The 21,204-nt window shown below is 38.6% G+C and overlaps 3 protein-coding genes across 6 annotated transcripts in view; 2 read left to right on the top strand and 1 right to left on the bottom strand.

Moving 5' to 3' along the window:
- The window catches only part of LOC137996441 (DNA polymerase zeta catalytic subunit-like), a 50,999-nt gene extending 48,900 nt beyond the window's left edge, over positions 1–2,099 (bottom strand). The window contains exons 1-2 of one of the 2 annotated variants that reach the window (XM_068841831.1): positions 1,867–2,099; positions 1,036–1,719 (exon numbers count right to left, since the gene is read on the bottom strand). The gene's annotated coding sequence lies outside the window, so the exon portion shown is untranslated. The remainder of the gene's footprint in view (positions 1–1,035; positions 1,720–1,866) is intronic. The other variant, XM_068841830.1, reaches the window with a different exon arrangement.
- The window catches only part of LOC137996444 (uncharacterized), a 40,447-nt gene that overhangs the window by 3,882 nt on the left and 15,361 nt on the right, over positions 1–21,204 (top strand). The window contains exons 1-6 of one of the 3 annotated variants that reach the window (XM_068841862.1): positions 8,453–8,610; positions 14,026–14,117; positions 16,280–16,340; positions 17,165–17,246; positions 18,297–18,349; positions 19,236–19,866. In XM_068841862.1, coding sequence (XP_068697963.1) covers positions 8,574–8,610; positions 14,026–14,117; positions 16,280–16,340; positions 17,165–17,246; positions 18,297–18,349; positions 19,236–19,866 — 956 coding nt within the window. In that variant the 5' untranslated portion in view covers positions 8,453–8,573. Of the gene's footprint in view, positions 1–8,452; positions 8,611–14,025; positions 14,173–16,279; positions 16,341–17,164; positions 17,247–18,296; positions 18,350–19,235; positions 19,867–21,204 lie in introns of those variants that run through there. The other 2 variants (XM_068841863.1, XM_068841864.1) reach the window with 2 other exon arrangements.
- On the top strand, positions 4,039–7,099 carry LOC137996440 (forkhead box protein O-like). Its single transcript, XM_068841828.1, has 2 exons — positions 4,039–4,498; positions 4,631–7,099. Exons 1-2 carry the CDS (start codon positions 4,178–4,180, stop codon positions 5,987–5,989), a joined length of 1,680 nt encoding a protein of 559 aa, XP_068697929.1. The 5' UTR covers positions 4,039–4,177; the 3' UTR covers positions 5,990–7,099.

Raw genomic sequence — 21,204 nt, 5'->3', positions numbered from 1 at the left:
CAAAATTCAAGGACATAATCATTTACTCAGCCGGCGAAAAATTCTTAAGTATTTCACCCTGGAGGATAACGACAGGACGGTCACCGGCATTGCACAGTAGAACGTACACGCGCAAACTACGTGCAGCTCCCCACAAGTTTGTGGAAAGAAATTAACTTTACTGATAACAAGCCTTTATTTTGGCACCTTAAGTTTATTATCACAAGGTTTGGGCGGACATTGATGGAGACACAAAGAACTATGGAGTTGCCTCATTCTTTCGGCCCTAACTATTGTCGTTATCGCTCAAAATTGACTGATGTTTGATGTTCTCGAGAACTTGAAGCTCTGCCATACGGTTGTTGAGAGACGAAGATACGATTCAAAGCCATGGTGATGTAAATGGCACGGAGACCGTAATTCAGTTCCTTAAATCAAGTTAAATAAGTTTAATGTATGGAATAAAACAACTAATGCTAGCCTGTATACAAGCATGAGACCGCAAACTTACATACAAGTATTACATGTTCTTGATAGCAATGATGGTCGATGTTAGGCACGCTTTTTGACAAAACCTAACAATCAACTGAATTGATCAACTGACGGTCGGGGATAAATTAAAGGTTAATTGTTTTTTCGTCATAAATTGAGTGGTATATCTTTTCATTATCATCGTAAAAGTTTATCTCTGTAACCAAAACAAAGGAAAGCCAAACATATCACAAAATCAAAATATACACTGACTGCGGTCAAGAGAGCACGCGGCGGGATTTTTTAAAGGGCTAAGAGGTCAGTCCCAGTCAAACTAACATACTGAGTTAGCCAAAACAGTTCAGTCATGGAAAGAACTTAATGTCCATATTTAGTATTTTGAACTTCTGTTTGCTCTGAAGCTTACGTAAAGTTTGCGTCAAGCCATTACTCTGCTCTTCCGTCGCTGCTGGGGGATCCGGCACAGTGCATCAAAGTGCCTTTTGCTGTGTGTCATTTTATTACTTCGTTGAATAATAAATAAAAGGAAATTGTCAAGACTAAAACACTTATATTTAAAATCACCATTTCTCTCCAGTGGCCTTCTTTGTTCGGTTTTCCATTAAATTGATGGCAAAGTCTTTTTTGTGGCGAATCGCACCACACACTTCCCCGCCGGGATCTTCGTGACGCAAAAAACATTAATAAATTGTTAATGGATAAAGACTGCCGCTTCAAGGTCTGAAAAATGGAAAAAAAATGACGTTCGTCCGTGAAAATTCCAATTTTGAACGTAACATACACAAGAAACCCACGCAACACAAATGCGTGTACATTGTCCCTGATTGTCATCAAATAAATTCTTTCGGCGTAAAATGATCGATATCAGATAGAGTTCAATGAACAAATACCCTCTCAAAAAAAAAGAGTTCATTTTATATTTCTAAGCATTTTAAACTATTCTTGATATATTCACTCAGATATTACTCTTGAAATGTCCAAACTGACAAATTCAGTTTCTGCGAACACAATTGCCAACCCTCCATGGCAGAAATATTGACCCCGCTTTAGTCGGGGATTTCTTTCATGGTTTCACCTGAATCCACCATCCTGAGCTTAGCTTTGTTCGTCAGTATATTAATTTTGACTTCTTTTGCAACAATCTCGCCGGTCCGTTCGGTTGCATAATTATTTTTTTTAAATGTGCTTTTACGTCGAAGTCACTCTTGCCTCAAGTCACCACTCCAGATGTTGAACGGTTACTTCAGACTGGATTGTTAAACCAAAAAATTGAGAACATACCAAATGAAAGAAGTATAACGTCAGTTTGGAGATATAACCAAAATAAAAGTAAATTCAGTTGTCTAATTGACTTGAAAGTACAATAATTATTGGTCAGAATTATATTGCTCTTACCGTACAAAGTTTTCCGTTTGTCGGGAAACCGCAGATCGTTTGCGAAACACAAGAAAGGACGTTTAATCCAATTGACGCATACGTTGATGAAACATGATTACTATTAATTAAGTTTCTTGCCTGTGCGCAAGAGTACATAAATACTTCTGCACTTCAATTCCATTCCAGCTCGAGATGACTGATTAATACATGACTCGGTATTCCTTCTAATCGGTGATTTAATAGCTCAACTATGCATCTTATTTTGGGCAATGTTGTGCAGGTATATAGTTAATTGCCAGACAAGCTTCTGCAAATTTTTTTTTCGACCAGAAATTGTTTGCAAATCTAGACGTTTTCCGCGGTGAGTACTTATTTCAGTGAGAAAATGATAGCACACGACGCACTCCGCCTGTCGGGCTAACTTTTGAAGACAACAAATGATACAAAACCCGTATTCCTTGCCCTATCAAGCTAATACTATGATTTATTTCCTTGTTAATCCACGAAAAGTCGTATACCAAATGACGCAAGAAGTATCTGCATGGTTCATGAACCCCTGATGGGTTTAAATGTCTGGTTTAACCATACGCTTAAGTTGGACAAAATCGTGTACTTGAAATTATAAAGCATCACAAAGGGTCTTCGTGCCTTATTTTCCGGTTCAATACTGGCCCAATTTCCACAGCTTTAGCATTTCTAGTGCGGATTATTTCCTTGCAAATGTTTTCTTAATTCATTGAGGTTATGACTACGAAGTTCAAACGTTTTTAACTCTACCTTTACAAAGCCTGGTGAGGACCTTCTACGTAGTTTAAAAATTTATCTGCGCAATAGGAATTTTTACGCATTGAATTGATGCAAGCAAAAACGTAAGGCTGCTTTGTATATTTTAGCTTTGATCTAATCGTTTTGTGCAATATCGCACTGGCAGTGATTGGTATCGTACAGTCTTACTGATGGAGACTTGCTTGACATTTCGTGGTATCTTGAAGATCGAAGATTTTGTGTAAAGTCGCAGTAAATGTGACTGTCATCAATGTGCGAAATGAGCCGTAACATCATTAAAAATAAAGTCAAAACCAGAGACTTTTGTTATACATTTGCGCTTTTGAAGACAGTGGGCAGAGGAAGATTGTTCAGACAACATAAAATCCTGATCTACTTGGTGGTAACCAAGTTGAAATCCAAAAAGTAAAGACCCAACCAAACTTTATCAAACATTTTTTCAAGGTGAATGTCAGGTGTGCATGGGAAACAGGTGAAGTATCGGGTGGGATCGTTCGTTTGAGGCCAAAACAGTTCGTCCGGAAACAAGTAAAATGGAAGAAATATTGGACTTGTGCCCTTAGTCTGTCGTTAAATTATTAATGTCTCATGTTTGTCGCCGGCTTGGATCCTATAACCAGCCAATTATCGAATCGTCATTACAGCCACCAGTTACAGAAGACTCAAGCCAGGCAGTTGAACGTTTAACGACTTTAAATCTACCTGTAAATCGGAAAACGCGGAATGTTTAATTTAATTTAAAAGACAAAGCGATCAAAGGGAAAGGACAAGTCAGGGAGAACAAGGCGAACACTTGAAATGTTCCAGAATGCAATTATTCTGTGTACTTGACAAATCAGTTAGGGAGCTATTGCATCGCTGTGGCAGATACGCGAACTTAAAACCGCACACTAATACATGTTTCCGGAGATTCGAGTGCACCTGAGCAGGAAATCCGATACTTTCTTATGACGCTTGTTCTCGTCTGTTATATCGTATGAAAAATGAGATGAATTTACTTCGAGTGTACGACATTTATCAAACCAAATAAAGTAACTCGATTGTGATGACAAGCGACTCAGTTTTAGTTTTATGACATTCACAATGTTCCAAATCACTCAGTCGCGTGAGGCTCCCCTATATATTATAACGACGAGTTTCCAGTTCGCTGACGAAAATTGCAATATAATAATAATAATCAAACTTCGAAAAGAATGATAACAAAAAATATGCGCGCGTGGGTGTCCAGCAGTGCATTTAAACTCGAGCTTTTGATTGGCTCATATTCCCGGGAAGTGCTTCATTTTCATTGGCTAACATCAGAGGGCGGAGCCGACGTCACTCCCTTTGAGTCATCAGCCAATCGTTTGTCTTAATGTTATCACCAGTGACAACACCGCTGACGTCACGGGGGAATCAATTTTCCGATATAGCCAAGTCGATCGCGGCGTGTTTGAAGAAAATTGCTTTCCCGAATTGCGGAGTGAACTTCGTTCTGAGGGTGCATGGTTTGTTGTTACCGGCAGCTGTCGCTTATTTCGTTTCACTGCGACCTGGTTTCGAAATGGACGAGTCAGGGATTTTAGAGGAGAGGCGAGACAACCGTCCGCGCTCGAATACATGGCCGCTCCCCGACCCTTCGGAGTTCACAAAATCTGAGCGTGAGGTTGATCAAGCTAGTAACTTAAAGCAGCTCAGCGAGGGCCCCAAGAAAAACTCTCGAAAAAATGCATGGGGCAACTTGTCCTATGCAGACCTCATAACTCAGGCTATTCAGAGCTCTTCGGATCAACGACTTACACTGTCACAGATCTATGACTGGATGGTAAATAGTGTTCCCTATTTCAGGGACAAGGGAGACAGCAATAGCTCCGCGGGCTGGAAGGTACGTGTAATGCTATTTCCTTGTAGGTGGTACATCTTCCATGAAGCCTTTTCAACGGCTGACTTGCTTATGGTTTCACTTTCGATAATTTGAATCTAGTGTAGTCCAACTTTGCTTGTCATTTTGTTGCAGAATTCAATTCGTCACAACTTGTCCCTTCACAGCAAGTTTGTTAGGGTACAGAACGAAGGAAATGGCAAGAGCTCTTGGTGGATGGTAAACCCTGATGCTAAGACTAGCAAACCAAACCGAAGGCGCTCTAGCTCTTTCGACTCCGCGCCAAAAACAGAAAGGAAACGAGGACGAACCAAAAAAACTATAAAGGAGGTAGACGGTGAGTCTCCTTCGAGTCCACGACTGTCTGTGAATCGTGCACGCGAGGCAAATCGAGCCAATTCTCCCGGGAACGTTTCACCAACAAATAGCTCCAGTTCCGACTCGTTGCTAACAATTCCAGAATCGGAGTCGCAGTTACCTTTTCCACTTGGGGACAGCTTTGCCAGACCGCGAACTTCGTCGAATGCATCGACTGTAAGCAGTCTTGGTGGTCGATTGTCTCCCATTCCTTCTCATGGTGACGAACTTGAATTATGCGGCGAAGATCATGTGCCTTCGAATAATTTCAACTTGGCGAGTACGCCCAACCCTGTGGCCGATGAGCAACTATCACAAATGGCCAATTCGATGAGCTTGAACTCGTTCGCTGCTGCCGAAAGTAATCGACTAAAGCAAACCTTAACTCCAGTTCAGCCTTCGATACTTCCGTCCGAGCCATCACAAAATGACCTGAGCAGCATGGTCGTTTCGAATAGCATAACTTCCAACATTTCGAACAGCTTTGACACAGGTTACAATAGCAGCGGATATTTACAACCTATTCAACACCCACAACAGTCGTTAAGTCCAGAGAGTCAACTCACGTCACAAACGATCGCTTCTCCTAGACCACTTCACGGGAATTTGCGAACTTACCCGCAAGGTCGACAACAGCAGCCTCATTTTCCGAGGCCGTTTCACAATCCTCAAGAAATCTCCCCCCGTCAGAATAATACCCCGGCTGGTGTGAACGATGTAAGCCGTCGCGATCAAGACATGGAGATACAACAGACTCATGCGAATGTTTATCCAAGTTTTCCAGCAACTTTTACGAATTCTTGTATAAATGAACTCTCACAGAACCGAAGCTATAGTTTCGCCGACCCCTACCTTCAACAACAACAACAGCAGCAGATTACACCGGTGCTCATGATGCCAGAAAATGGATTGAATTCCTCCTTACAATGCCATGCGTTGAGCAGGATGACAAACAATAATCAATTTCCTAGCGATCTTCTTGAACTCGATTCGTTTAACTTGGACTATAAGTTTGACTGCGACATCGATCGTATCATTTGTGATGAGATGAACATGGGGGATGGCGGATTTGATATCAATGTAGATCAGTTTATTAATCAGATGCCCAATGTAGAATTACGCTCTGGTCTGTACTGATTTAAATGGAGATTTAATTTAATTTTGTCAGTGTAAAGACTGCTTTAGCACAGCTAGAGATCGTTGGTGAAGAAACGGTATTTTGTACATTTTGTAATGGAAGTGTTGCAGGTCAAGTGAAAGCTAGAATTTTCGTTTTGATCGATGTAACAGTACAATATTGACAGAGTAAAAGAATGCTCAATTTGGTTTATAATCGCAGCTGATCATATTGCCAAATTTCTATAGTGTTCCACAGATGAGTCTTTATCTGTGCCACTGCACAGCACTGTTGATGTACAACTCATCTGTACATTATCAGATAAATAATTTTTGTTGACATTCAACTTTTTTTAACAAAAAGAATCACTATATCTGGAAATAGAAGGTGAAACTTCTTTTTTGTGTAAAAAAAGGCAGATATTACTAATTGTAATGAAGGGGAGAGGTGGTTTTTGTATTTTGTCATTCACCTGACACTGGGTCACCCAGCACAAGCAGTAGAGGACGATATGCTTCCGACAAATATCATGTTCATAGTTGCACTATAGTTTGATTTATTTCACCCAAAGTATGTTCTTCACTATCCGAAACAGACCCTGTCTTGCTTAAGCGAGAGTTTCCAGCTCACTTTTAAATATCGCTTTAAAGTAGATAAAAGATGGTTTAGATGTTCATTGGTGCTTCTTTTAGGTTGGCTCTGTTGCAGTATTGCTGCCTAAATTAAATTTGTACATGTACAGTTCATACAATTCTAAAGTATTATTTTTAGAGAATTACGATGTATTGTTAAGCACAAGTTGGCTACATTTATTCTTATTTTACTATGTTTTCCGAGGACATTCCTGGTCACAATGTTTTGTAATGAGGCTAATTTGTTCTGGTGATTAACGTGACACATTGTAGAGACATATAGCCATTTCAAAGTGAATTGTGCCTTGTTAAAGTTCGAAATCTTACACTTTGTAATATTGTGAATATTACAAGTAATAGCCAGCCAAGATTTGAGTATGCTTAGCTTGGTAGTAGGATGTTGTGCGTTAAGTCATACAAAATATATATATATACATATATATATCGATCTACATGCCTATATTTATGGTATTGAAGACAATAAATTATTTTATGTTGGCAGCCGATTTAGTTATTAATAATACTTAAAATTAAGGTTAAAACATTAACCACAGAATGTGAGGTTTTGTGCCAGTTACAGGTGCTATTGAGTATCTGTAGTAAGAGTCTTAGCATTTTCCGGCTATCAATGGCTGAGAGTATCATTAGATTTCAACAAGCACATCATTTCCATGTGCTTGTGTTGTGGGTTTTAGGCGGTGAATTTATGCAAATCTTAAGGGCTTATTCTAAGAGGATTGAGCCATTGTTTCAAAGCGTGTTACCCGCAGAGAAGACAGGTCCAATTGTTTTGTCCGTTTCAAACACAAGACAAACATTGTTTCATGGTGTCATTTTGGGTTCTAGTAGGCTATTCTTTCGCTACCCATTATATAATATTGATTCAGCTGCTAATATGCAGAGGCCTTTATTTAATTATTGTCTCGTGACAGCATAGCATAACACATGATTTTGATCAGCTGAACCTTTGAGGATTTACATTCCTCCCCATTTAATGCCTCTTTCAGTGCTTGTAAATTATTTCAGTTTCCGGTTTTTGCAGCATTGTACAAACTAGGGTTATGGGAGCACGTATTTGTCATTTCAAATTACCAGAGGGGATCATAAAATTAAATGCAAAATGATCTCAGGGGAACAAGCCATAACAAATTGACACTTTTTATTTTCTGCTTGTTATTTTAAACTGTTTGACATTTCCTTCGCTTTTGTGCGGCACTTCAGTTATTCGTCACGCATGGCTAAAACCACGCGAGAGGGGATTGTACACCGTTCTCGTTGCATCAGATGTAAACCCCCTTGGGGAAGTGAATTGTACGAAGAACAGAAAAGGGCTCGGGCCATGTCATAATAAAAGAGCATTCTTTCCGCGTAAATTTTGATCGATGATGTTTCATTGATAAAATGAAAACAAGATTTCATCTGCAGGTGGTTTGTATCTGTTTCAGCTGCCGAGATTTTTTTTTAAAGGCGGCATAAATGGGGCATCTCTATTACGAAACCTGTTTAGAACCGATCATTTTCAATTCGCGACGCGTTGGGTTTTAGAATTTTTAAAAATCTACCACAATGGCATGCTAGACATCACGAATCCAAGAACTTAGCTGCCTTAAGTTCATTTTTTCTTTACGTAAAAATCGCTCAAAAATTGCAGTCGACGCATTGTGATGTGAAAGCATCCCTGTTGTAACCTGTGATACTTTTTCCTCTAAGTTCAGTGAAAAAATTCTAAAATGTCGTGCTGCATGTGTTTCGTTGCTTTAGTCTGGAATACAATACGATAAGTCATTACATTAGAGATGACGTTAGGATGACGTAGTAGTCGTCGCAGACATGCGCAATTTTGTGTCTGCTATGAGAATCTCTCTCGCGCGAAATTTGGTTATTTCTGACTGTCGTTGTTTCTTATTTTGGAAAAGAGAGGCTTCTGGTTTATGATTCTCTGTGACAACACATCTTTCCGATATTGGGCAAAATGATTGAGGGTTGTATAGTGGCGAAACTTGTACTTGGTAAGTTTTTAAATGTGAAGAACTTTGATTGTAACGTTATTATTTTCGAGACGTGCTAAGCGCGCAGATGATCAGGAACCTATATATCATAACATTCTTTAGGAGTTGAAGTGCTTTTTTTCGTTTTGAACAAGTTCTAGAATTGCTGAGTGTCCAGAAGCCCGTTTTCTTGTTGCTAGAAATTTTTGCCATTGAGACAAAACGAAATCGGCAATTTCACCCCATTGATGGTGATGATGACGGTCATTATAAATTGCAGACTGCAATGCAGACTGCAGACTGAGTTTTAAAATGCAGGCTGTTGGCTAAATTGTCGCATTGTTTAAAAATCGTTCAGAAAATATGCGTTCGGCTAGATTGCAGAATATCTAACTTAAAGAAAACTGCTCCCGCAGTGCCGCAGGCGTGTTGTAACGCTGCGCCCGCAGCCTACAGCCCCGTAGTCGTCAATCGTTGAAATGAGAATCTAATCAGTCGTGTTGCAATGCTGCTCTCGCAGTCCCGTAGTCGCCAAAATGAATAACAACTCCGTTGTCTAAAAGTCTTACTTGGTTAACTACACTTTTCATGAGATCGTGTGAAGAAGAAAGCACTCGTTTACTGATTAAGCCAAAGCGCTTGTTTCAGTGATTAGGCCATAGCACTCTTGTAAATTATAAAAATTTTAGGTTCGGTTAACTACACTTTTCACGAGATCGTTTTGCCCTTGATTCATTCAGACTTCATTATTCTACGACTACGGCACTGCGGTAGCGCTAGCAGTCGTTCAACTAACGCAGACTTCATTATTCATCGACTACGGCACTGTGGTAGCAGTCGTTCGACTCACTCAGACTTCATTCGTCATTGACTACGGCACTGCGGTAGTAGTCTTTAAACTAAGTCAGACTTCATTTTTCATTGACTACGGCGCTGCGGTAGCAGTCTTTAAACTAACTCCGACTTCATTATTTATCGACTGCTGCACTGTGGTAGCAGTCGTGCGACTCACTCAGACTTCATTCGTCATCGACTACTGCACTGCGGTAGTAGTCTTTAATTTAAGTCAGACTTCATTTTTCATTGACTACGGCGCTGCAGTAGCAGTCTTTAAACTGACTCAGACTTCATTATTTATCGACTGCTGCACTGTGGTAGCAGTCGTGCGACTCACTCAGACTTCATTCGTCATTGACTACGGCACTGCGGTAGCAGTCTTTAAACTAACTCTGACTTCATTTTTCATTGACTACGGCACTATTGTAGCAGTCGTTCACCTAACTTAATTGCATGATTTTGTTTGGTCACTGCGGGACCGCAGAAGCAAGAGATTTGTGCCGTTCAAAGTTGGCCAGGTATTCTGCAATCAGCATTTCACTTATGTTGCCCCCCCCCCCCCCCCAAAAAAAAAAAAAATGTTCTGCTTCAATTTCTTAGCTTGATAAGTTGAAAATTTTTTCCTGACACACTGACTTTCACATAGTACAATGACATCATCAAATTCGCAAGGTGTGTTGATGTAACGCACAGATCTGAGAATTGGAGAGGTGATCTATGAATTTGTCTCCTATGACAATCCAACGTTTTTGGCTTTTTCCATTGAACGGTTTCAATTTTATTTTTTTGTTGTGTGACAGTGCAAAATAATGATCTAGACAGGGACTCGTACAGCAAAGTTTAATAAGAAAGACTGGGGCAAGTACGCCGTATACAAATAGTGTACTCCTAAGAATGAGGTTTTTTGGACAAGTTCACTGAAAACAATTTGCTTTGCTTACTGTTTTCGTTAAACTTTTCGCTGTTTTTCCGCAAGGTAAGCGAGGCTACATGTATGTTTATCTCTTCGAACTGTGGTGACCCTATCATGACAATTCATGCCTCGGTCTGCATTTTAAACCCAGCCTGTAGTCTGCATTTTATACTGACTGGCTAAGCCTAAAAGTGGAGCTCTCGTTTGTAACCCCAGAAAGCAATATAGTGTATATGGAAATAATTATGCTTCTGTATAAAGTAGAAAATTGTCATTAGTGTGTACAGTTTACAATGATCAAACACCTCTGAGTTGATAGCAGTAAACAAACAAGCCTTGCAAACAATGAGGAACAATTTTAATCAACAACTAAAACTGAAATTACATGCACAGTAATCTCTTTCACAACATTTTCCATTTGACTGATAATCTTTACACCCTCTCTCTTCAGTTTAGAACAACATCAAAAATCTTCCTAATTAGAAAGTGAAGCTACAGAGTAGTAAGTTCGCTTAATATATACAACTATTGTTTGATCTCCTAATGGAGAATTGGGCTGCAAGCTCTCTGCCTCCAAGCTATCCTGTCTGCCGCAAATGATGCTGCCTTGGCCAAAGTTCTTAAGTCCTTCTCCGTGAGCTCCCTTTCCACAGTTCTGGGCCATGTCTCCCGTGGTCGACTCTTTGCCTTCTGGTACCCATACTCTACTGCAATTTCACAGTCAAACAAAGCAGCTCACGACTGGACATACATTTCACACAAAAAAACTATAAATGTGATTGTTGAAATATTCCAGATTCTTCATAAGGTTGCAATAGTAGCAAGTATGATAAATACTGTAGGAAACAGACAACTTTTTTAAAAGACATGTTTCGGCATGCTTATGCCATCATCAGTTTAATGAGTTCCTAAGTGTGAACAGTTATAAAGTCTACAGGTAGATGAAAAAATTATTACAACATGACGTAATACAAAAGCGGGTACTATTTACAGCGTGACACCAAACATCAAGGTGTAAACTAAAACGTGAGAAAAGTGTTGTAATGCTGCAATTGTTTGTTAAGTTCCGGTTTGATCTTATTTATATAAAAAACTTCTTTGAGTTTTAAATCAATTGAGTTGCTGGCAGAATCCAGAATACTAAAGCACGAAGGGGAGTATTTGTTCTTACATAAAAGGAGATGTGTTGAAATGCTTAAAAATATGCGAGTATTTATCGCTTTCTGTGTGTTCCTTTATCCTGGTAGAAAAGTGGCGACTAGTTTCGCCAATATAACTGGAATTACAACCCGCGCATGAAAATTGGTAAACTACCATGGAATTTAGAGCAACAGGAGCACGATCTTTAACACTAAACATGTTTTTAATTTTGAATGAAGTGAAAACTAATTTGATAGTTAGGTCAGATTTGCAAAAGCGCTTAGTAAGTTGTTGGAGTTTAAGTTTCGCTATTTTGGAATAATGGCCGACAAAAGGGAGTTTAAAATAACATGTATTATTGTCATCATTAGTGTTCCGGCTTTTTTGAGAAAAGACCCGTCAAGATACGGCTTGAAAGTTCTGTCAATAATGTGCTTAGGATGCTATGTTGACCATTTTTTGATTACATCAATTCACGGCACCCTAACATCCAATTCACTTTTGAGAAAGAGAATGATGGTAAACTCTCCTTTCTTGACATACTTGTCGACAACTCTTCGTGTGATTGTGTTTTTTCATAAGAAAAACTTACACTGGTCTCTTAACAAATTTCTTTAGTTTTACTCCATCATGCGATAAAATTGGCCTTATCCGAACTCTTATCGACCAAATCTATAAAATCAACAACACCTCCTCCAGCCTTCAAAACGATCTTAATAAACTTTCTGACACCTTGAAACGTAATTCATTTTCCTCGCACATTATTGACAGAATTTTCAAGCGGTATCTTGACGGGTCTTTTTCTCAAAAAAGCCGGAACACTAATGATGACAATAATACACGTTATTTTAAACTCCCTTTTGTTGGCCATTATTCCAAAATAGCGAAACTTAAACTCCAACAACTTACTAAGCGCTTTTGCAAATCTGGCCTAACTATCAAATTAGTTTTCACTTCATTCAAAATTAAAAACATGTTTATTGTTAAAGATCGTACTCCTGTTGCTCTAAAATCCATGGTAGTTTACCAATTTTCTTGTCGCCACTTTTCTACCAGGATAAAGGAACACACGGAAAGTGATAAATACTCGCATATTTTTAAGCATTTCAACACATCTCCTTTATGTAAGAACAAATACTCCCCTTCGTGCTTTAGTATTCTGGATTCTGCCAGCAACTCAATTGATTTAAAACTCAAAGAAGTTTTTTATATAAATAAGATCAAACCGGAACTTAACAAACAATATATTGCAGCATTACAACACTTTTCTCACGTTTTAGTTTACACCTTGATGTTTGGTGTCACGCTGTAAATAGTACCCGCTTTTGTATTATGTCATGTGGTAATAATTTTTTCATCTACCTGTAGACTTTATAACTGTTCACACTAAGGAACTCATTAAACTGATGATGGCATAAGCATGCCGAAACATGTCTTTTAAAGAAGTTGTCTGTTTCCTACAGTATTCCAGATTCTCTGTCAACACATTGCAAACGTTTTCAGGCCAAGGAAAATTGCCTCCCTCCTTCCTCCCCACCTCCATCCCGACAGTCTGTACGGGCGACGGTGGATGGATATACATGATGTCATAACCAAAATTTCCCGCATGGATAGATTTCCCAAAAAATCTTACCCATGGTGCTCCACTTTGCATGCCTGAGCTCCGCTAACAATTATAAGCTTAATTGTTATACATGTAGATGTTCCAGCACTTGGCAAAGTCCCTTTTTGATTCAAGGTGGCCAAACAGTTTTCAGCTACCTGTGCCTAATTCACATAATTTTTTACTTATTATTTTATACTTGGGCGTGCGTTTTTTGCAAGAGTGAAGGTTAACCACAGAAGGGTTTATTGTCGCATTTTGGCTCAGGTTTGTGCTCTAGCTATGGCAACAGGACTAGTTAAAAGAGAGGCGTAATAAAGTGTTTTGTTCATTTAAAAAAAATCCAGTCGTTAGATTTTCTCTTAATTTGCCACTAGGAATTCACATAAAAATCCCTTCTGTCGTCACTGTTCTTATACAATTTTGACAGGGACAGTTTTCATAATTTGCCGTTTATCGTTTTCATTCCATCTTCATACAATCATGTCCAATACACTTGACCTGAGTCGGGTTGTCTTCACTCGCAGGCGGATTATTATTGGTACTGTTTCATTTTTCTGTTACTGGTAAATGTGGATTAAGAACCTTTTGCAGTTATGAATGGATGCTTTTCCCTATTTTAACCCCACATCTACACAAAGATTTTGATTTTTTGGTTTAATCTGGAATGTTTTAATGTTTAAACTACCGTGCTGAAGAATTCTTGTATTATACATGTGCATCTCACTCAAAAAAATTGAGATATTGCATGGTGCTGATTTATAGAAGACAATTAAGGTTGACATTTACACCAGTGGGAATCAGAAAAAAGGAACAATGTGGCACCAATGGTACCATTGTCAGACTACAAAAAACTCATCAAGTGCGTAATTATGCGCATGAATGCAGACCTTTGTCAGTTTTAAAGTGAATTAATTTTTTGTTTGATTGATTTTTTTATTAGGTTATTTGAGTGATGAAGGATTTCACAAGACTTGCTCAGCCTTTCAAGAGGAATGCTCTCTTTTTGAAAATGGCACTAATAAATTAGATCAGGTAGCCTGTGCAAGTGGTGTATCCTTACCTTCTCTCTCCATTATCGTTATCTTAGGTAGATTCCACGATTGTCTTGTAATCTTAATTATGTTACATATATTTGACAAATAGATATACCATAATGTTGCCGTGTATCTTTTCAGCAATAGATCACAGATGAGATCAAAATGTGGTAAGAACTTAAAGTGGTGCTATGATCAAAAAATCATTTCCTTTTTTTCTTCAGATTTTGAAAGCGTATTCGCTTAACACCTAACTGGAAAAATTTTGAGCTCTGAGTTTTATCCAAAGGCTGTGTATTTTAAGTGTAAGTTTTGGATTTCACGGTCCGCCATTACTCACGTTCAAAACTGGCCGATTGGACCTCAGAGGGTTGGATCTAGAGAAAATGACGTCATTTACTCACTAGCTTAAAATTTCAGCGTGTAAACGCAATTTTTTGTATATGCAAAACACGGGTTTAAAAGTCTGAAAGCCCGAAACTCCCGAGCTGCATGTTAATTCGGCCGCATACACACGGATTGCATTCTTATACTAGTGAGTCTTTGACGTCATTTTTTCCTCGACCCAGCTCTCTCAACATTTTGAAGTTAGTAATGGCGGACCAATAAATACGAAAATTGTAGTTAAAATAAACAGGTGTCTTTTTAAAATCAGAACTTAAAACTTGGGTCAGTTAGTGTTTAGTTAACATAGTTTTGAAATCCAAAGAAAAAAAAGGATTGTTTTTTTGGTCGTAGTACCACTTTAAAAGTGGCACACAAGTCGATAGCCAAGTGTGTCACGGATGTTCTTACCACATTAATTTTGATGTGGACTTCCAAACCTGTGTTTGAAGTCAAAATCCAAATTTACAACTTTTGAGTTTGAGGGGAGCCTTTTTAGCATTTTTAGTGGGAAGCAAGTCCTATGTTTCGTTATCAAGTGTCCCCTTTTCTTTGTGACAGTGTCCCTATTGGAGTTTTGTCCTGATTTTGTTCTGTAGTGTTTTCTGTCTGAAATATTACAGCTTGATAACCCCAAACAGTTGTTACCTTGCTTCATGGTATTGCGGCAAGTCTAATTTGCAGGTTGCGGGTCGCGGGTTGCAGGTCATTGTTTCACCAACACAGAAAGTATCCTAAACATTCTTAAAAGCTAACCTTAGGCCTAAACAAAAGTTTTTAGGCCTAAGGTTAGCTTTTATGAATGTTTAGGATACTTTCTGTATTGGTAAAACAATGACCTTCAACCCGCGACCTGTGACCTGCGACCTGCAGATCAGACCCGCCGATGGTATTGCACTGTGGTTGCCTTGCACCCTTGTTGTTTTGTTGTTGTTTTTTTTTTTTGCAGTATTTTAAATATAGTTAAATAAAATTTAACATAGTTAACGACTAGGAGCTAGTCTGGTCAGTAGTGTTTTGCAGGCGGTTGTTAGTGTCTTGGCCGTCTGGTAGCGTTGTTCAGCGTTTTGGTGCGTTCTGTAGCGTTTGTTATAGTTACATGGTTCACGACCGGGAGCTAGTCCGGTCAGTAGCGTTTTGCAGGCGTTTGTCAGCGTTGTTATGCGTTTTTGTAGCGTTTGCAGCACTCTTTAGGTTGGGGGGGCCCTGGGGCTGACATGGTTCAGCGGTATTCCTGCGTAGTGCATGCGTTGTCCAATGTGCTTGCAGCGTGTTTGTTGGCGTGGCGTTGTGAGTCGGTTTAGGAGTTTAGTGGTTCTCGGCGTTCCCTCCCTCTCCCCCCCTTTCTTTCTTTTTTTTTTGTGCTCTTTTTTTTTTTTTTTTTGTGTGTTATTATTATTATTATTATTATTCCACTGAGCTATCTGGCTCAAGTGTGACGGGTGCCTTAGGGGGGCCTGGCGCGGGGGGCTCGTGGCTTGGTTGCGGGTTGGGCAGGCCAGTCGGGTGTTCTAGCGCCTTGGGGATGTGACTGCGGTTGCAGCCCCCAGGCTTCCTGGGCACCTACCCTCCACTGGCGACGTGGGCGTTAATAATAATTATTTACAAACTTCAATAGCAACTTCAAGTGTCAATTATCCCTGAGCACCTCAGTTAAGGATGAAAAGGATAATTATTCTGGACAGTGTTTGTGTGGAGGACAATGACACTAAAATACAAGAAATTGAACCTGTAATAAAGTTGTGGCAAAATGACTCATATTTGTTTTTTTTTAAGGTTTTTCTGACATCAGACCTCAAAACAATCCTGGAGGATTACTCTCAACTAATAGTGACAGGTTTAGACATTTTTGTTATGTATATAACCCTCTAATAATGCAAGAAGGGGAAAAAAACATCTTTGAATCTGATTCAGTTACACACTGTAAACATTTTGTTATAGTTTCTTATAAAAGCATCTCTTATTACACAGAGTGAGCACCCAATGCTGAAATTTAATAATAATCAAAAATAATAATTATTATTAATAATTATTGTTGAGCCACAGGTAATCATGTTTTATAAAATGTTTTATTATATAGTTATTCAACAGAATATCACATTTCTGATTGGTTTATTATGAATGCATGAATACATGAAGGTTATAAAGTGCAAAAGAGGTTATAGAGTGCAACACGGAAGTTGCTATGGAAACAAAGTGATGGAGTAATTTTGTTGAGTATATGATAAATGAAAAAATTGTGACCTTGCTTGTGCATTTCATGATTAACTTATGGTTACTTGTGATGTTTTGAAAGTTTTCAAATAATAATTATTGCACTTGCCTATGGCTTGCACAATTTTGAGATCGTCACTTGTGCCCAGAAATCATGAAGTGCACTCGCGTTCATACAATTTCCTATATATATAATCTCAGCTTTGCCTTGTGTTTGTTAATGTGATACAAATTGTCATAATAATATTATTGCCTCTGCTACTTACAAGATGACAATGAAGATACAGCCTAGATTTTTGTACAATGTCATGTTCTTTTGCAGTAGTTACGGATATTTGTTGATTGGCGACTTGCAGACTGTCAAATTATCTAATTGCTGTTGAGAAATTGCTGCATACTTTGTATCATTATTATCACTACTTTGTATTAATTTTGTTTTAATTGAAGGGAGAGAAAATGGCAAACCAACCGGTACAGCTGTTTTAAAATCCTTGTGGAAGGACTTGGACACTGTGATTGGTCGATTGAAGTAAGTTGAGTACTTGTACATTGGTGAGTTTGTGGGTCCTTTTTTATTGCAAATTTGGGGTCTCTATGCAGCAATTACACTGTGCTTCAGAAAACAGTAGACACAGTAAACATTAGTCACTGAAATAAGAAGGTATAAAGACCTTTGTGGTATCATTGTACCCAAGTATCACACAAAATTCTAAGTTTCATAAATTACAGTTTCTGTAATGATACTTAATAAGAAAATTATGTATTTAAATTTCTAATGCCTTAATTTGATCTTCTAAATAGACATGAGATTTGGAAACCCTATTTTTGGATTAGGTATACAGACAACTGGAATGTTTTGTCGAATGATGTAGATAGATGTTTTCAAGGACGCTATTGAGTAAACACCTGAATGAAAGTTACTGTATTTATTTATTTATTGCATCATAATGACTACATGCTCTCCCATGTGATACTTGTATGTTATCTGTAAAATGATTCATTTTAATCTTAGAAAATAATTTGGAGATTTATCATAGTTTTATGCTATTTGAATTGCACTTTCATTTTCTTCCAGAGCAGGCATATTTGGTTAAAAAGCGGTGAATCATTCGATTTAATCTATGGTGCTATCTTGGACGAAAAGACTAAAAGAACTGTTTCTGGATAGCCTGCAAGCAGGCTCTCTGTCTCTGTGGTGGGAGTACCTCCAACCCCAGTCCCTCAGAGAGCCTGCTTGCAGGCTAGAACAGAAGACACGACAGTGAGTTTAATTAACAAACCCCTTCTACTTCATTCCAAATTCTCTCCTTGCTGCACTTCCAATATGGCAGCCTTTCAAAGAAAGTTAATTGAAAACCACTTTCAATGGGTGTTAATCAAAAAATTCCTGCTCTGCAAGCTACATTAATTTTTATATTCTTAATGTTAGGGGTCAGCTTCCTGTCTGTTTGTATCCCGCTTGCCTTTATTTATTAGTGTCCAAAATGAAATTGTTATCATCTGAATTTTGAACAGGACTGGCTGTACTAAAAATTTAATTTATTTTAAAACAACTTTGATGTGTGATACTTTTTTCCAGATATGCCACCATTCCAACAGTAGCACCAAAAACCAATATGGGAAGTCAAGCTAGTAAGTTTACACTTCCTTCTTCTACAGCCCTGAACATTTGTTGATTTTACTTGTCAATAGACCTAATCGGCTAACTCAATGTTGTACCCAATTCAAATCTCCCGAGATTAAGATTCTTTGTGTATTGTATTTGCATTATAATGTACCATTCATATTTAAATGATATGGAAATACCTGAAACAAAACGTTTTATTCCCAAAGGGTTTGAATTGGGTACAACATTGAGTTAGCCGATTAGGTCTATGGTGGCTGTCTCAAGGGTGAAAGGGCGCGCGCGCCGGTTTTAACTGTTCAGATTTCATGGTACAATAAAGATACAGTCAAGTTAATAACACAAAATGTGAAAAAAAACGAATAACATACTTTCATGGAGTTTGATCCTCCAGGTCAGTGTAATCTTGAGAAGAACAGCTGTTTGTGGCTGAGGTTGCGACAACCTGTTCACAGTCAAAATGAAGTCAGATGAACACTGATGACAAAATAATGAAGTTAGAAAAGGAAAGGAACAGAACTTTATTTAAGTTTCTAGTCATTCTAGCACTGGAGCACTAACTGGGGGCACTGTAAACTGAAACCAACAAATCAATGCAAATCAAATGTTGGTTTTTGAGGAGAAGGGAAAACCGGAGTACCGGTTGAAAAGCCTCTCAGTGCAGAGTAGAGAACCAACAAACTCAACTCACATATGATGCTGAGTCTGGGAGTTGAACCCGTGTCACATTGATGGGAGGCGAGCACTGCTCTAACCACTGTGCCATCCCTGCACCCCATATTCTGTATGGAGAGGGGATTGCAAAAGGAAAAACAGAAGTAATGTTGAAAAATTGCAAAGGGCTAATGGCAATAGTATTTTATGTGATAATTTTCTTTGCTCTTTTCTCAAAAGCCCGCACAAGACATCTTAACAGTGGCCGTTCGCGGATAATTTCATTGCAAAAATTTAAAGACAACCCTTCAAAAAAAGCTCCAGTTCCTTCTATTATGAAGCCAAGTTCAAATGAAAACACTGTTCTACAAAAATTACCTTTGCCGAGGTATTCAACTGTTGGAACCTTGCAAAACCATTCCTCTCTGCAGTCTTCATGTATCAATCGTACACCGTTAAGTACTACCTGCTCAGGAGGGAATAAGGATCTTACTGGATGTCAAACATCAAATTCTAGACAGTCTTCTGGGTGTTCCTTTCCTGCTGTTAATCCACTGATGATACCATGCACAAGTCAAGTTACAATCACCCCAAACAGTTTGGCACCATCTCACAACTTCAATAAACATATTAACAAAGAACAGTCATCAACATATTCTGTATGTGATCTTACAAATAGTAGTGCTTTATGCAGTGACGGTGATTTTAGCCACAGTGCTGGAGAACATTCAAGTTCTCAAACAGCTCCAAGTCTAATAATTGTTAACAATGAAGCAAGACGTGAATACCATGAAGCTCCAACTGTGTTAGAACAATGTTCATCTTTGGACTCCGGCCAAAACGACTTAGCAAGATCACCAAAGCGTAAAGGGTAAAGTAGCCTCTGAATCATTTTTGGAATATTTGTTACTGTCCATAGAAACCAGGGCTGCCATTTGCACTTCCTAAGGAATAACGAGAAGCTTGTAGTGTGATATTTAATTGGGATGGGATATCCAAGAAACCCCTCAGGGAGTCAGGGTGACTTAGCAGTTATTGACTGTTCCTTCCACCTCTGCAACCCAGGTTCGACCCTCTGCCTGGAGGTCGTACGTGGGCTGAGTTTCAGTCTATCTGAATCTGACTCCCAAGGGTTGTTCTCTGGGTAATCCAGTTTTCCTCCTCCATCATTCGACTCTCGGTCAATTACATCTGGTTGCAGGCACACCCTCGACAGGGATATCCTCTGGTATCCTTCCCTTTTGTTGAAGTGAATGAATAAAGTTGGAACTATTATTATTATTATTATTATTATTGTTGTTGTTGTTGTTGTTATTATTATTATTATTATTATTATTAAATTATTATTATTATAACTGTCTTTGGCAGTCACAATCATTGGTCTTTTATTGGCAAAAGTGATTGAAGAAATTAATCCTCCAAAATGAGCTTATCTAGGGTTAAGTTGCTAGAGGCAACTGAAACGTGCTTTAATAACCTACTTCATGATTGTGTTGGTGACAGTTTGCCAGAAGGGCTAGTTTTCACTAAAATTTGGTTTTATCAGACGAGTTGATAAAGGTAAAGTAAGCATTGCAAGAGAGATTTGTAAGCTAATGTTTTGAGTGTTAGCCCTTTGTCAGAGTGAGGAGAAGGGCTAATGTTTGAAATGACAGCTCACAATCTTTCTTACTGTGGTTATTTGTCTTTAGGTAACCCTTTAACTTCCAGTGGCCCCTTATAGATTTTAGTCTGTCTACAACGTCAGACTATTTTACTCATCAATGGGGGGTCCCTCAGGCCTTAAAGGGTTAACAACATTCATGTCTCCATTAACCCATTGACTCCCCAGGGGTTCCCCACTGATGAGTAAAATCGTCTGGCATTAGACAGAGTAAAATATTAAGTCTGGCCAGTTTAGGCCGGTTTGGACGTCAAAGGGTTAATTAATCAACTGTTATGATAAAGCCAGATTTTTGTGTTCCACTCCCCATTGATACTGCTACACACTTCCAACTCCTTTATTCATTTGGTTTTTATTATCCATACAACATATAAATTATGTTTGTGACTTCAAATAGTGAGCCTAAGCAAGAATGATGACCACGACTACGAGAATAGGTTTAATAGACCATTTTACAGTTGTAGCTAAGTTACCTGGCCTAAAAATGGAAGCGAGGCTGCCGGTGACCCTGTTTTTATACAAACCTTCATGCTTTTGTAATGTTAA

This window comes from Montipora foliosa, chromosome 3, assembly GCF_036669935.1.
Source record: "Montipora foliosa isolate CH-2021 chromosome 3, ASM3666993v2, whole genome shotgun sequence".
NCBI classification, from domain to species: domain Eukaryota; kingdom Metazoa; phylum Cnidaria; class Anthozoa; order Scleractinia; family Acroporidae; genus Montipora; species Montipora foliosa.
The sequence above is the reverse complement of the archived record's forward strand: the minus strand, read 5'-3'. Positions and strand labels throughout refer to the sequence as shown.